This window comes from Sceloporus undulatus, chromosome 5 (assembly GCF_019175285.1).
Source record: "Sceloporus undulatus isolate JIND9_A2432 ecotype Alabama chromosome 5, SceUnd_v1.1, whole genome shotgun sequence".
NCBI classification, from domain to species: domain Eukaryota; kingdom Metazoa; phylum Chordata; class Lepidosauria; order Squamata; family Phrynosomatidae; genus Sceloporus; species Sceloporus undulatus.
In genome coordinates, this window is record NC_056526.1 from 4,877,494 (window position 1) to 4,891,527 (window position 14,034).

General features: G+C 42.2%; 1 protein-coding gene across 1 annotated transcript in view; it reads right to left on the minus strand.

Annotated features, from left to right (window-relative positions):
• LOC121930871 (collagen alpha-1(VII) chain-like) overlaps positions 1–14,034 on the minus strand; it is a 178,021-nt gene that overhangs the window by 95,721 nt on the left and 68,266 nt on the right. Inside the window, exons 38-50 of the mRNA XM_042467818.1 lie at positions 12,456–12,500; positions 11,362–11,397; positions 10,655–10,690; positions 9,116–9,148; positions 8,423–8,494; positions 7,835–7,894; positions 5,786–5,821; positions 4,083–4,163; positions 3,089–3,133; positions 2,837–2,908; positions 1,918–1,953; positions 1,775–1,810; positions 515–556 (exon numbers count right to left, since the gene is read on the minus strand). Coding sequence (XP_042323752.1) covers positions 515–556; positions 1,775–1,810; positions 1,918–1,953; positions 2,837–2,908; positions 3,089–3,133; positions 4,083–4,163; positions 5,786–5,821; positions 7,835–7,894; positions 8,423–8,494; positions 9,116–9,148; positions 10,655–10,690; positions 11,362–11,397; positions 12,456–12,500 — 630 coding nt within the window. The remainder of the gene's footprint in view (positions 1–514; positions 557–1,774; positions 1,811–1,917; positions 1,954–2,836; positions 2,909–3,088; positions 3,134–4,082; positions 4,164–5,785; positions 5,822–7,834; positions 7,895–8,422; positions 8,495–9,115; positions 9,149–10,654; positions 10,691–11,361; positions 11,398–12,455; positions 12,501–14,034) is intronic.

Sequence of the window (14,034 nt, forward strand, 5' to 3'; positions counted from 1 at the left end):
ATCATCATCATCATCATCATCATCATCATCATCATCATCATCATCATCATTATTGCAGGTTCATCAGGATTCCAATTTCTGTGCCTTAGGACTTGCATGAAGGCTCCCAAAAAGAACTACAATTTTATCACCAATTCTACATAATTTATGGCTTCAAACAGTAAGAGGAAGATGTACATATCAACAGGATCCAATGGGGTCCATTTGCAACTAGTCTGTAGGTCAAGGGTGCATCCGCCCAGAACAAGTTTAATTTAAATTAAATTAAAATTATAAACAAAATTAAGGCCACAAGATCATCCAGCACCCCTCACTTTTGAAAATAAAAAATGTTCTGGACCAAAATGTCCCCTCCTTTGTCCTCTAGGGATGGATGGGACATTTTCTCTACATTTTAAGGGACCTCTCAGCTGTTTTAGGCTTAGGAGAGGCCTTTCTAAAACTAGGAAATACAGTGAAACTTTTCAAAAATCCCTCTCATTGATTTGCCAGCAAAGTGTGGGAGGAATGCTACCTTCTCTCCTTTGATGGTGATGCTGTTTTTCAGAGGAAGAACCTAGAATTATCAAAAGAACAGTAAAAACAAAACAAACAAACAAAAACCACACACACACACTCACACACACACACAAAAGGGAGGCTCTGGGAGTTAAACACCTTTTATTTCAGAAAAGTACCTGGACGTTGATTGGTAATGGAGAAAAAGAATCCCCCCAAGCGCTTCTGGTTTGCTTAGAAGGGCCAGGGAGCACTTTTGGGTTTCAAGCCAAATCCCAGCTTGAGTAGACCCAACTGAATCACTAGGCTTTACATAATATACTAAAGGCAGCAGATTCATTCTGATCTTGGAAGCTAAGAAGGATCAGCCCTAGTTAGTACTTGGAAGGAAGACTGCCAATGAATACCAGATGCTGCAGGCTACATTTCAGAGGAAGTCAATTGGTGACTTGGAGGCCTTAAGGGCAAAGTAAACACACCAGGGCTGAATCCACCCTGTAGAAATAATGCAGTCTGCCATGGCTCAGTGCTAGGAATTCTAGGATTTGTAGCTGTAGGGGCACCAGAGCTCTCTGATAGAGAAGGCTAAATGTTGAGCAAAACTACATTTCGCAGAATTCCATGGCAGGGAGCCATGGCAGTTAAAGTTGTGTCAACCTGGATTATTTCTACAGTGCGGATGCAGCCTAAGTCATTCAGTTCCCAGGGGCAATTAGTAAAGGGTCTCACTTTGCTACTCAAGGACAGAACATGGGATGAGTCCTGTAACACAAAAAGAACTACACTTCTGGGACAGTTCAGTCGCTCCATACAGACCTAGTTTTCAAGAGGCCAGAAGGTGACCAGACATGGTAGTGATCTATCATTAATCCATTGGTTCAGTGAGTCTACTTGATATTAGCAAGTCAATCTAGACCAGTGGTTCCCAACCTTTGGTCCCAACCTTTGGGAGCTGAAGCCCCAAACCAATGGAGGACCAAAGGTTGGGAACCACTGGTCTAGACCCTTAAAGAGGCTAAGCAGGTTTGTCAGAGAATACAATCCTTCTTTCTGCTACATCCTATCAGTGGCAGTTTGTTTCAGGAAAATGGTGAATCCATTCCAAGTATCAAAGGAGCTGTCTCATGTGCTGAACCCTATTCTCTCCGCCAGGCTGAACACCTTGGATAGCTCCTTCATCCAAAACCCAGACTGCATTCATTGGCACAGTGACATTATAAGACTAGTTTCTTATAATATTTTTCTCAGAGGAGTCAGGATAACTGAAATGACTCACAGTTTCTCCAGGCAATCCTGGGGGCCCAGGCTGTCCCTGCAGAGACACACGACACAAAACAACGCAATGAAGAACCCAAACAGCAGGTGAAAATACGTCAGCTTTGACAACAGCGGGTTCTCAAGTAGAATATGCAAACCTACTGATTCTCCTTTGTCTCCTTTTTCTCCAGCAGCTCCCTAGGAGAAGAACCAGAAAAGAGCAAGTCAGGGGAACATTTGATGCTCTAAAGTAGAGAACCATATACCTCAAAGCTGCATACAAATGGGGCTTGTACCATCAGTCAATCAATGTATCAATCAATCAATCAATTATCAACATCACCACCCTTTTCTCCCAATATTGGACATGAGGCCCCTCATGGCACAGATAAAAGCAATGGACAGGTTTTAAAGGGCGGGGGGGCAATGATTATATTATAAGTTTTTTTTTTAAACCAATTAAATAAACTATAAAGAAGCACAAATGGAGAAAAGCATTTCAAACATAGCATTAAAAGTTTGTTCTGCAATAACCGATTAATAGCCCAAACTGTTTAATTGATCAGGTCTTTACTAGATGGTGGAAAGAGAGTAGAAAGGAGAACATCTTAGCCTCTGGTGGCAGAGAGCTTCACAGCCTAGGAACAACCATTGAGAGGGCCCAGATGGTGGTTAGGCTCAAAGAAAGCCTTTCCACAAGGATCTCAAAATTTGGCTGGCTTAAATAGAGGGGCCCCGTACAATCTCTTACATTTCCTCCCAAGGCTGGCATATCTGGACACGCCATACTTGTAAGGAGCCTTACATCCATCTGTTCATTCTGATGGTCCAGAGTCAGAGGAGAATAACAGCCAGTTTGGAAAGAGGCTTCAGCGTCACACACCAGTGCTGCTGATAACTTCTAGGTCAGGGGGGCTGTGAATCCACTCCAGCTTTTAATCCACCCTGAATTCTGTCTCTAAAATAGTCTCAGTATGTTCGTAGTGACTTTAAAATCAAGAGTAAAACTCAGAGAAGGTTTCTCCACCCACATTCCCCCCTGTGCAGTCTGGCAAACTCTGGAGTCTGTAGTATAGCTTACCTCCTTGCCAGGTTCTCCTGCATCTCCTTGCATTCCACGCTCTCCAGGACGTCCTGGGAGTCCCGAAGGACCCTGCAGAAGGATAGAGGGGGACAATGAGCAACTGTGATCTTATTTCACTACCCAGCTTGTTGGGGGCAATTAATTTACACTTTGTAAACCGCTTAGTAAATTGGTAAGCAGTATAGAAATGTACTTGCTATTGCTATTGCTATGACATTCAGCAATATGTGGCCCAAGGAGATTCCTTACCCGGACTCCTCTCTCTCCCTGCTCTCCAGGAACACCCGCTTCCCCCTAAAAGGACAGAAGAATCCACATTCATTACAATATGATTTTGGTTGTAGAAAAGGGATCATCCATGGGGGAGAGATTTTTGTTCTTGCAGGTCCCTGTTCCCCATGGGATGCACAGTGTGCTTGATGCAACTGGATGTGATGCCATGCCACATTGCTTTAGTGTTTGGTCATCTTTGGCTGATTTGGTTTTTTTTTAAAGATTTGGGGGCCTATGGGAACTTGGGCAAAATTGTAAAATTTTGATCCATTCGAGATGGGGCTTTGGGCTCTTTGCTGAAGCCTTCAGGTGCCATAAATAGGACCCCTAAAGTTTGCTTGGGGCCAACAGGCCACAGTTTACTCACCCCTATTTTAAAGCCCTCAGATCCTTTGGCATTTGAAAGAACTTATCTGGATGTGTGTTTTATGTATTATTTTAACTTTTGTATGGCTTTTAATGATTTTATACAGTATTGTTTAATATGGGGATTTTTAACTGCTTTTAAATTTTTTATTATGGGTTGTTGTTTTAACTGATTCTCTTTGGAAGCCATCTTGGGTCCCACTCTGAGAGAAAGATGGCATAGAAATGAAATGAAACAAAATATCTTGCCCAGATGGCAATGATAAGGCAAACTGGGAGAAGGGGAGACACCAGTATGGGACACCAGTATAGAAAATGGCTTGAAGAATGCTAGAAATATGGGGACTGACAGAAAATCCCATTTCTGGGAGCAGAATTCTTATTTGAGGGACAATACCATCATTTTGCACCCTCCTCCACAGAAGCTACAGAACAAGACTCAACAAAAACAGACCAGATTTTATTCTTATTTTTCTTCCCTTTTGTTTTGCACATCTCCTGTGCCTCCCTGTTCCAGACTGAGTTTGGCCTATTGTTCCCCTCAGTCCTTGAGTGAGAGATTGTGGAGTTCACTTCCCAGAAGATGTTACACATTTCTACTTACATCTTTACCTCTTAGGCCAGGTTCCCCTGCATTTCCGGGTTCTCCTGGCTCTCCTTTATTGCCCTTTGGACCAATTTCCCCCTGCAACAAAAGGTATGCAATATGTCTGCCTCTCCTGTTGGCCATACACACACAGAGGGCAAGATCCAACATCACTGAATATAGCATAACTTTTTTATAGCTGGGACTACTCTATGCCATCTCATGGTGATTTATTCCCTCTCCATGGCCATTCAGTGGTTGGTTGAGAGCAGGTTGGATTGGAGAAGTGTTTGGATATGTCCCTATAGCCAGACACAGACTGATGATATCATCTGCCTAGATCCACAGGAGTCTCAACTCAGTCATCCTCCTTCTTTAGCTGGATTAGCAACATCCAGTTAATGGGCCTTAAACTAGAGTTGCCATACTCAGGTCCCTCACATCCAGGCATCTGGTATGCACATAATTAATTTGTATTCTGATTATGCAATTCAAGTCATGAATCTTTATGGAACCTTGGTGGCACAGTGGTTAAATGCTGGCACCGCAGGCACACAGTTGTGAGTTTGATCCCAGGGTTCCATGGTTGTCTCAGCCTTCCATACTTTCATAGGTTGGTAAAATGAATGCCCTTTGGGGCAATTGACTTACAGACAGTAAACCACTTAGACAGTGCTGAATCCACCATTAAGTGGTACAGATATGTAAATGGTATTGCTAATGCTAAATGCTAATCACTGCACTTTAAATTTCAACCTCAGTACCAGTACCAAGCTAAGAGCTCTCTTTTTCTTCTTTCCCCCCTTAGATGGTGTGAAGAGAGGGAGGCTTCCAAGCAGTCCCACACTCAGAGGGACCAGATGTCCTAACCACAAAGGAGGACAAGGCACCAGAAAATGTAAGGCATTAAAAAAAATGCAGGACACGGCTGAATAAAAGCTCAAACCACTCACATCAATGTAGCTTCTTAGTCATGGTCAAAATGGAGGACATTTTGGAATTCTTATGGACAAAAGGTTGAAATGTGCAACATGTCCTGGCAAAGGAGACCGTCTGGTCACCCTGCACAAGAGAATAAAGGGACTCCCTTCACTCTCTCAAGGCTTTTTGGAAGCCAAGTTCGACCATGGCACCTGTCCCTAGGCTCAAGCCACCAACAGGATTACTACACAACATCAGGTCATCTCTGCTTGCCTCTTTCCTTTCCCATTTTCTAGGTCTGTCAGGGGAAGTGGGGAGGTATTGGAAGAATAAGGTGGCAATGTTACTCCTGCGCAGTAGCAACCAGAGTCTGCAGGGCAGGATTAAGTTTCTGCCAGTGCCTGTCTTCTTCCATAGTTTCCTGTTTCATTGCCAATGCAACATTTTACTCATCAGACTGTGGTGAAGGAGAAATCCAGGACTTACTGCTCCATCTGACTGGGACCTTTTTTCTAAGTCCTTCAATCTGGGATTTTCTAGGTTTTCCGGGACAAACGGCAACCTACCTTCAACCATTACTCAGCAAACACCTGTCGGAATATAAAAGTCTTTGCTTGTCTACAGGGGAAAAAAAGTAAGGAAGATGCCAGCCTAACTTTCCTGGGAAGGTAATCCAGATCCTGAGGTCAGCCACTAAGAAGGACCTGTTTCTTATGTTGCCACCAAATTCTCAAAAATACTGTTGACACACAAAGCTTTCTTGCAACTTTGTCAATTGCATGGCTCTCTTTCATGCTCACCTTTTGTCCTGGTTTGCCAGATAAACCAACATTTCCCTGTGTTTTTGAAAAAATAAATAAATTAAAGGTTAGCCATACTGAAATTAATATATCTAGAGTCAGTGTTTTGTAGTGGTTTGAGTGTTTTTGACTGTGACTTTGGGAGACTACAGTTCAAATCCCTGTTTGGTCATGGAAACCCACTGGGTGACCTTGGGTAGGTCACAGCCTCAAGGGAAAGGCATCCCCCTCTCTGAATATATTGCTGTATATATTGCTGTATCATTTTAATGCTGTACGCCGCTTTGATTGTTTTAACTAAAAGTGGGATATAAATAAAAGTTATTGTTGTTGTTGTTGTTGCCTGTAAACCCCATGATAGGTTGACCTTAGGGTCCCCATAAGTCAGAAATGATTTGAAGGCACACAACAAGTTAATTAATATCTCACTTATGTTGATGTGAGCAGCAATGAATAATTGTGACTTTAAAATACTTAAAACATGACTTAAAAGTAGTGCTAGACTTTGATACATTGCCTACTCAAAAGTAGATTCCATCGAGTCATCCAGGTAATTGGATAGAAATTTTTAACCTCAATGAATGTATGTTTTTGGCAATAACCTTGGCATTAAATGTTCTAAACATCTAGGTCTCTCAAATTTGCAAGCTTTTGCAAAAGTCACAATGGCCTGTTACAGACTGCCAAAATAAAGCTGCTTTGGGTCTCTTTGGAGGTATGCTATTTAAATGATGCATGGGTCCCAAGAGTCCGGAGGTCGCACCAAAGCCACACTCCATTCCTAAGCACTGGAGTGCAGCTTTGGTGCAGCTTCCGGATTCTTAGGATACATGCATCATTTAAACAGCATACTGTACCTCCAAAGAGACCCGAAGCAGCTTTATTTTGGCAGTCTGTAACAGGCCAATATAAACAAATATAACCATCCCAATACAATTGGAAAAATAGAGGTATCTATTCCAAGAACTAGTCAGCACAGTGACTTACTGTGAAATCCCATACATTTACTCAGAGATAAATCCAACTGATTTCAACAGGATTTACTCCCTGGCAAGTAGGAAGTTATTTTAATACTGTTCTTCCCATTGTGAGAAAGTTGTTGAAAATTGCAGTTTCTGGAGCCTATTTGAAGTTTGGGACTTATTCTGCACAAAATTCTCAAGTGGTTTTTTGCAGATGAAAACAATCATTTCTGCCTAGAAACCAGCATTTTCTCCATATAAAATGATATTTCTACACAGAAACTAATTCCTACCAGAAGTGTGACTTCTGTAAAATTAGATTTGGCCCTTTCACACACAAGTTGGGACAGAAAAACTTTCTTGGAGGGTTGAAATGTATTTTGTATTGTATTGTTGTGTGCCTTCAGATTGTTCTCGATTTATGGGGACCCTAAGGTGACCCTATCATGGGATTTTATCTGCAAGAGTTATTCAGAGGAGGTTTGCTATTGCCTTTCCCTGAAGCTGAGAGTGTGTGACTTGCCCAAGTTCACCAGTGGGTTTCATGGCTGAGCTGGGAATCGAACCCTGGTCTCCACAGAGTAGTATTCCCTACACTCAAACCACTATGCCACACTGGCTCCCTGAAATCTATTTTACTGGACATAAATCTATAGCTATCTTTGGGGCTATACAGACCACCCCTAAGGGTTGGCAGGAGGCCGCCCTTTTCCTGGCCAGATCAGGGCTGCTACAACCTCAAGCTGCAGCCCCGATTCAGCCTTTGGAGGGCACAAAAAGGAGCCACAAAAAGGCACCATAGCCGCTGTGGTATGGCTCTATGGTGTCCCTTTGGTGCTGCATCATCTAGACACACTGGAGAGGCATCATGATACTGTGTGCTGTCTGGAGTGGCCACAGCATCATGGCATCATGGGGGGGGGAGATGGGTGTACATCATCAAAATGCTGCACCCTGACTCTGCCGCCCTCAGTCCGGTGCTTTCTGCTGGTCTGTAGGGCCTTAGTTTCATTTTAATGCAGTCACCCAATTACTTTCCTGTCTATCTTTTCTTGATACATAGACTTGACTTCACTTTCCAACTCACCCTCTCGCCTGGCTCCCCTTTCAGTCCCAGTTGACCCGGAATGCCAAACCCTGGACTTCCCTGTAAAGATCAAGAGAAAAGTGAGCCCAGTTTAAGCATTTCTCAGCCTGGTCTTCAACATATTCCAGAGGAAATTATGGCTGATGGCTTCCATGTCATCTGGGACATGAATCAGTTCTGGGTTTTATTCTGAATACAGTTCCATCCTTCAAACTAGCTTCAGAAGCACCTTGGAGCAGAGTCCCTACCCGACTGAGATGGGAGGTATGACTCCAAGTCCAAGGGTGCAACTGCACTGCAGAATTAATGTAGTTTGGCACCACATTGCCTGTCATAGCTCAATGCTACAGAATTCTAGAATCTATAGTTTCATGAGATACAGTATTTAGCCTCCTCTCTCAGAGGTGCCACAACAAACTACAAATCCCAGGATTCCATAGGATGGATCCAGGACAGTTAAGGCGGGGTCAAACTGCACTAATTCTGCAGGATGGTAGCAGCCCAAGTGAGCTCAGTAAAATGAATTTTAAAATAAGCAGCAGTGACATATCTGAGAGATGTGAAATCCTTCTGTGAAAAGAAAAGTACCTTTTCTCCTTTTTCGCCTTGTTTTCCTGATTCTCCTTTTGGACCTGAAGGACCAACCGCCCCAATATCTCCCTGAATACAAAATGGAAAGAAAAAAAGAAGTTTTATGTGAAGTCAAAGGCTTTCATGGCTGGTATCCATAGTTTTTTTTGTGGGTTTTCAGGCTATGTGGCCTGTTCTAGAAGAGTTTATTCCTGACGTTTCACCGGCATCTGTGGTTGGCATCTTCAGAGAATGGAAGAGAGTAGGTAAAGAGGAGTGATTTCCATTTCATCTGTATCTTGTTTTGTTGTTGATGGCAGGGCCTCAGGGTGGGAGGATATGCAAAGAGGATTAGCATCTGTTTAATTAGTGGTCATTATTTGCTGGGGAAGCCCCTGACCATGGATGGTTTCTCATTTGCATTTGCTGAATCCTGATTTTGCTGTTTTGCAGGACTGGTAGTGGCAAAACAGCAAAATCCTAGATGGAGAAAGAGAGTGGATCTCTCCATTCCTCTTTAGCCATCCACTTGGTTTCCATCATTTCTGGAGTGGAAAGGAAATGCAGAATTCCAGTTCTGAATCTTACATTATTATCCCAGCACTGATTCTCACTATTAAAATGAGATTCAGCATTGGGATTCTGCCCTTCGTTTCCGCTCCAAAAATAGAACAACAGTCATCTTCCACACTTAGCCTCCCATGTACTTACCCTTGAACCTTTCTTGCCTGTAGGTCCCACCACCTATGGATTAAAAGAACATGTAAGAGTCTTGCAAATAAATCCTAACCAGGTTTACAAGGAGCTGGGATTTCTGTAACAGTTTTCTTCTGCATTCCAGTGCTCTTCACCTGCTCTTCCAGGTGAAGCTGGGTTGCTCCCCTGTCTGCTCTCTTTCAGCCAGCAAGGAAAGACCTTTGTATTTAGGCAGCTGCAGCCCTCAAACTAAAACAAGCATTTTGGGTCCCATATTGGGGGATATTGGGGAAAAGGTAGGATATAAATTAAATAAATAATTCAATTTATTTATTATGCCAAACAGCCAGTATAAATTAAATCAATATAGGAGGAGAGAGAAAGAGTGGAAGAGAGCAAGATTTTCCCCTCACTCATACAGTTTGCTAAAGAACCTGGACAAGAGCCCCGGTGTTTCTTGGGGATTGTAGTTTTTGCAAGTGCTTTTCCTTATCATAATTAAAGCATCCTTTCTGTTGCTGCTGTTCCTGATGTTATAAAGTCCAGCATATGTAATTTAATGAGAATCAGAGAGGTGGTATTTTTGACTGGTGGCTTCTATATCAGCGTGATGATGAAACTGCACTGAGTTTGAGGACTTTATCACACCAGCTTGTTTCCTCCCAACAATCATGTTACTGAAGCAAATGGGAACATTCTGCTTGAAAACATTCGGTGTCACACTTCTTTGCAGTCGCATCAGTGTACTGCTTTGGCAACTCACAGTCCCTTCCACACTGACTCCATAACCCTGCCTTTCATGCCTTTAAATGCATGTGCATGCCTTTCATAGAATAATAGAGTTGGAAGAGACCCATGGGCCATCTAATCCAATCCCTGCCCCGGACAGAAGGAGACTCCACTTCTCTCCCAAACAATATATTCCCTGTCAAACAGCTCCTACCATCAGGAAGGTCTTCCTAATGTTTAGCTGTATATCTTTTCCTATAGCTTGATTCCCCCCTCCCCCCCCTGTAATTATGCAATCATAGCAAAAAATCAATTTTAAAAATGAAAGACATGGAGTAATAACAATGTCAACCTGCTTGGGAATAGTAAGGGGGAGCGGTGAGACAGGAGGATTGACTGCCCTCAGTTGTTATTGCCACAGAAGGGACCTATCGCACCAAAGGGGCTAATGGAATAGCAGTGATAGTAGAAACTTATTGACAAGATTTTCCCGTCAATGAAAAGGTGTGCTACAGAAACAAAGGAAATGCAAAGCAACAATTGAACAGAAACAACCTTGTGTGATAAGTACTGGTCAATTATGCTAATATCTTGCTTTAATTCTGATTTGCTGCCTTGTGTGATAAAGTCCTTGACCTGAACTTTAAACGAACTGTCCAAGCCATTCCACCCAAAAAAGTTATATACCTTGGATAGCAACTTTAAAATCTGGATTAAAACCAGGGTGAATACACTTCCCTACTGATAAGGGAGGGAGGGACAAATTCTGGAATTTGATTTGGGCTGAGGAAACATTGCCAATCATCACTATAAATTTATACTTACTCCCATTGCTGGAGCACCAGGGAATCCTTGGATGCCCTGATGAAGAGAGAAGACAATCTAAATGAGCAAGAACAAGATATAGGCTGAAATCCTGTATGGCACAGTGTAGGTCCGCATGTGGAACTATACTAAGCTGAGCCATATATTCCTACCTGGACTTACTGAGCTCCCTTAGAAGTCCCCTGCATGTTCATTCCATACTTCATGGGTAGCGAGCAGGATCACAGGAGCATTTAATGATGTCCCTTCAGCCAGGCAGGAAACAACTCCAGCAGTGCTGAGATCTTTAGAGAGCCCTATTGGGTCTCAGTACTGGATGTCATTATTTTGCCTCTTGCTACAGGAAAGTAGCCAGTCATTTTGCAATCCTGCCTGTTCCCTATTAAGCACCTAACGGCTGTGAAGGGGCCCATAGAGGCTCTTCAATAAATAAATAAAGTTGGGCAGTGCAGAGGTTGATTCATTGATAGATTGATTAATATCCTATTGATTAATTAGTTAATTAATATCCTTTCTGGCTGAAGAGTGGTGTATAAATACAGTAAGTAAGTAAATAGATAAATAAATAAATAAATAAATAATATCCTGTCTTTCTCCTTGCACTGGATCCAAGGCATCTTGCATCTATTTTGCCCATCTCTGTACTACTACAGCAACTTTCTGATGTCCTCCCCCCCAGAATATAATGTGCAACCTCCCCCACTTACTTGGTCTCCTTTTGGTCCTACAGGGCCTGGAAGACCCTAAAAAGACATACAAAATGACAAAAGGACTAAAATTGTCAGCTTACTTGGTTGTAAATTTTGAAGGGGGCAAGCTCTTTAAAAGAATGTGGAGAAACGGTTAGGGTTCCACTGTAGCCCTTGAGACTCTTCCAAAATCTCCTTCCATCTTTCAAAATCAGAAATCAAAATCAAAACCCGAAAATACAGAAGGGTCTATGACAAGGAACATCCAAGTCTGCTGCCACACGGCAAGAATAAAGCAGTCTGACACCACTTTAATTTCTATGGCTCGATGTTATGGAATTCTGTGATTTTAGTTTGGTGGGGCACCAGAGCTCCCTGACAGAGAAAGATAAATATCTCATAAAACTATAAATCCCAGAATTCCATAGCATTGCATCATGGTAGTTAAAGTGGTATCAAACTGCTTTATTCCTGCAGTGTCGCAGAGACTATAGATACTGGGGAAATGCCAAGAGGCATCTCCATTTGGCAGCAATGGAGTTCCCATGCCAATGGGGCAGGCAATCCTGGTTTTACTCTAAAACTTTAAAGCAGATATTGTAATGTTGCAGCAGCAGCCCTCAGAATGGTGCTGGATAGTAACTCCCATCATTCCTCACCATTAGCTACACTGGCTATGGCTGCTGAGAGTTGAAATGCAATAATATCAATCTGAGGGACCATAGACTCCTGTCCCTGCTTTAAAGATTCTGTCCGAAGCACTGAGACAATTTTAGGGATAGGGATCAGCACTCTGGAAGTAAGGCTACAACTTGGTGCAGACTGACTATGGTACTCACTTGGAAGACATCAGCCCGCTCTGGCAATTGGCAATTGTTATCACCCAGACATTGGAAACATTGGCACAAAAGATAATGTGGTACTGTTAACATTAATTTGAAAAATGAATTATCAATTTAGTTAATATTATCAGATCAACTTGTCAGATTAGTTGCATTATCCACATGTTACTTTTAATGATTTAAAAAATAAAAATTAGGGGGGAAATATTTCAAAAGGGCCCAAGATTGGCAGCTTTTTTCAGTTCCTCCATAAAGTAATGTCTTGTTTACCGCAATCCCTTGGAGACCCTTCATCCCTGCTGCTCCACGTTCTCCCTGGAAAGAATATAATGTCAACTCATAGTATATGGTACAAGAAGGTGATCAATGTTATACAGTTTCTTATAAAGAATATCTGCAGAATATAGTGGACCTTCCCAGGCTACATTCATTCAGCAAGACATTCTTGGGAGACCCTCATGGTGACAGAAATCCTCAACTATTCCATCTTCGCATGCAGGGACAAAAATTTACAATCAATTCCTCCCCAATGTGGCCCCAATGTGTGAGATAATGAATACAGTGGTGCCTCGGGTTACGAAATTAATTCGTTCCGCGGCCGCTTTCGTAACCCGAAAAGCCTTCGTAAGCCGAAATGCCATAGGCGCTAATGGGGAAAAGCCGCGATTCCGTGTAAAATAGCGCCGAAGTTCGTAACCCGAAAAAACATTCATAACCCGGAACAATTATTTTCTATGGGATTTTTTCGTATCCCGAAAATTTCGTAACCTGGGTATTTCGTATCCCGAGGTACCACTGTATTGCTTGGCAGCATTCTGCCCATATTCAAACAACCTCAACTGTTGCAGTTGAGAAATTAGTCTGAATAGAAAAACACATGGCTGGTCTTTTTGTTTTGTTTGTTTGTTTGTTTGTTTGTGGACATAATGCTTTTTTCTGCAGAAAAAAATATTTCTTCTGCAGAAAACAGCATTTCCTGCACAGGAAATCCATTTTTCTGTACAAAAAAAGCATTTGTGCAAAAAACACCCCAAACACACACAAACAGAAGCTTTTCTCTGTAGAATAAATCATCAACTGTAGTATAGCATACTGAGTATCAGGAGAAAATTGTGCAAAATTCCTGCTGGTCTATTAGTCTCTTCAATGGGTTTCCCAGCTGACATGAAATTCAGTTTCCAGCCTGGGAACAAATGGGCTGCTGAATCCACAGAACACTTCTCCAGCACCATATCTCAAATCAGTTGATCTTCTTTCTATCTGCTTCCTTCAGCTCTTACACCCATACATAGAAATGGGAAATACAATGGCATGGACAATCCTAACTTCAGTATTCAGTATAATATCTATACACTTCAGGATCTTGTCTAGTTCCTTCAGAGCTGTGCAGTGGTTCAATGCCTGTACTGCAGCCATTCACTCAAAACCACAAGGTTGCGAGTTCAAGACCAGCAAAAGGACCCAAGCTCGACTCAGGCTTGCATCCTTCCAAGGAGGGAGCTAAAATGAGTACCCAGACTGTGGGGGGCAAATTAGCTTACTTGCGGTAAGCGGTATATAAATAAAACAAATTATCATCATCATCATCATCATCATCATCATCATCATCATCATCATTTCTTGATGGCAGTCTCCATTCCGAGCCAATGTACGGAAAACCTTGAACTATTTCATTGACTTCATCTTCTGTTTTAACGTTACATAAGTCATCTGTGGTCATCATTTTTTGTTTTCTTAATGTTCAACTGTAAACTGCACTTTCTTCTTTGACTTTTTTCAGTATTGGTTCCAAGGCTTTGCTATTTTCTGCTAGCAGTATGGTGTCATCTGCATATCTGAAATTGCTGAT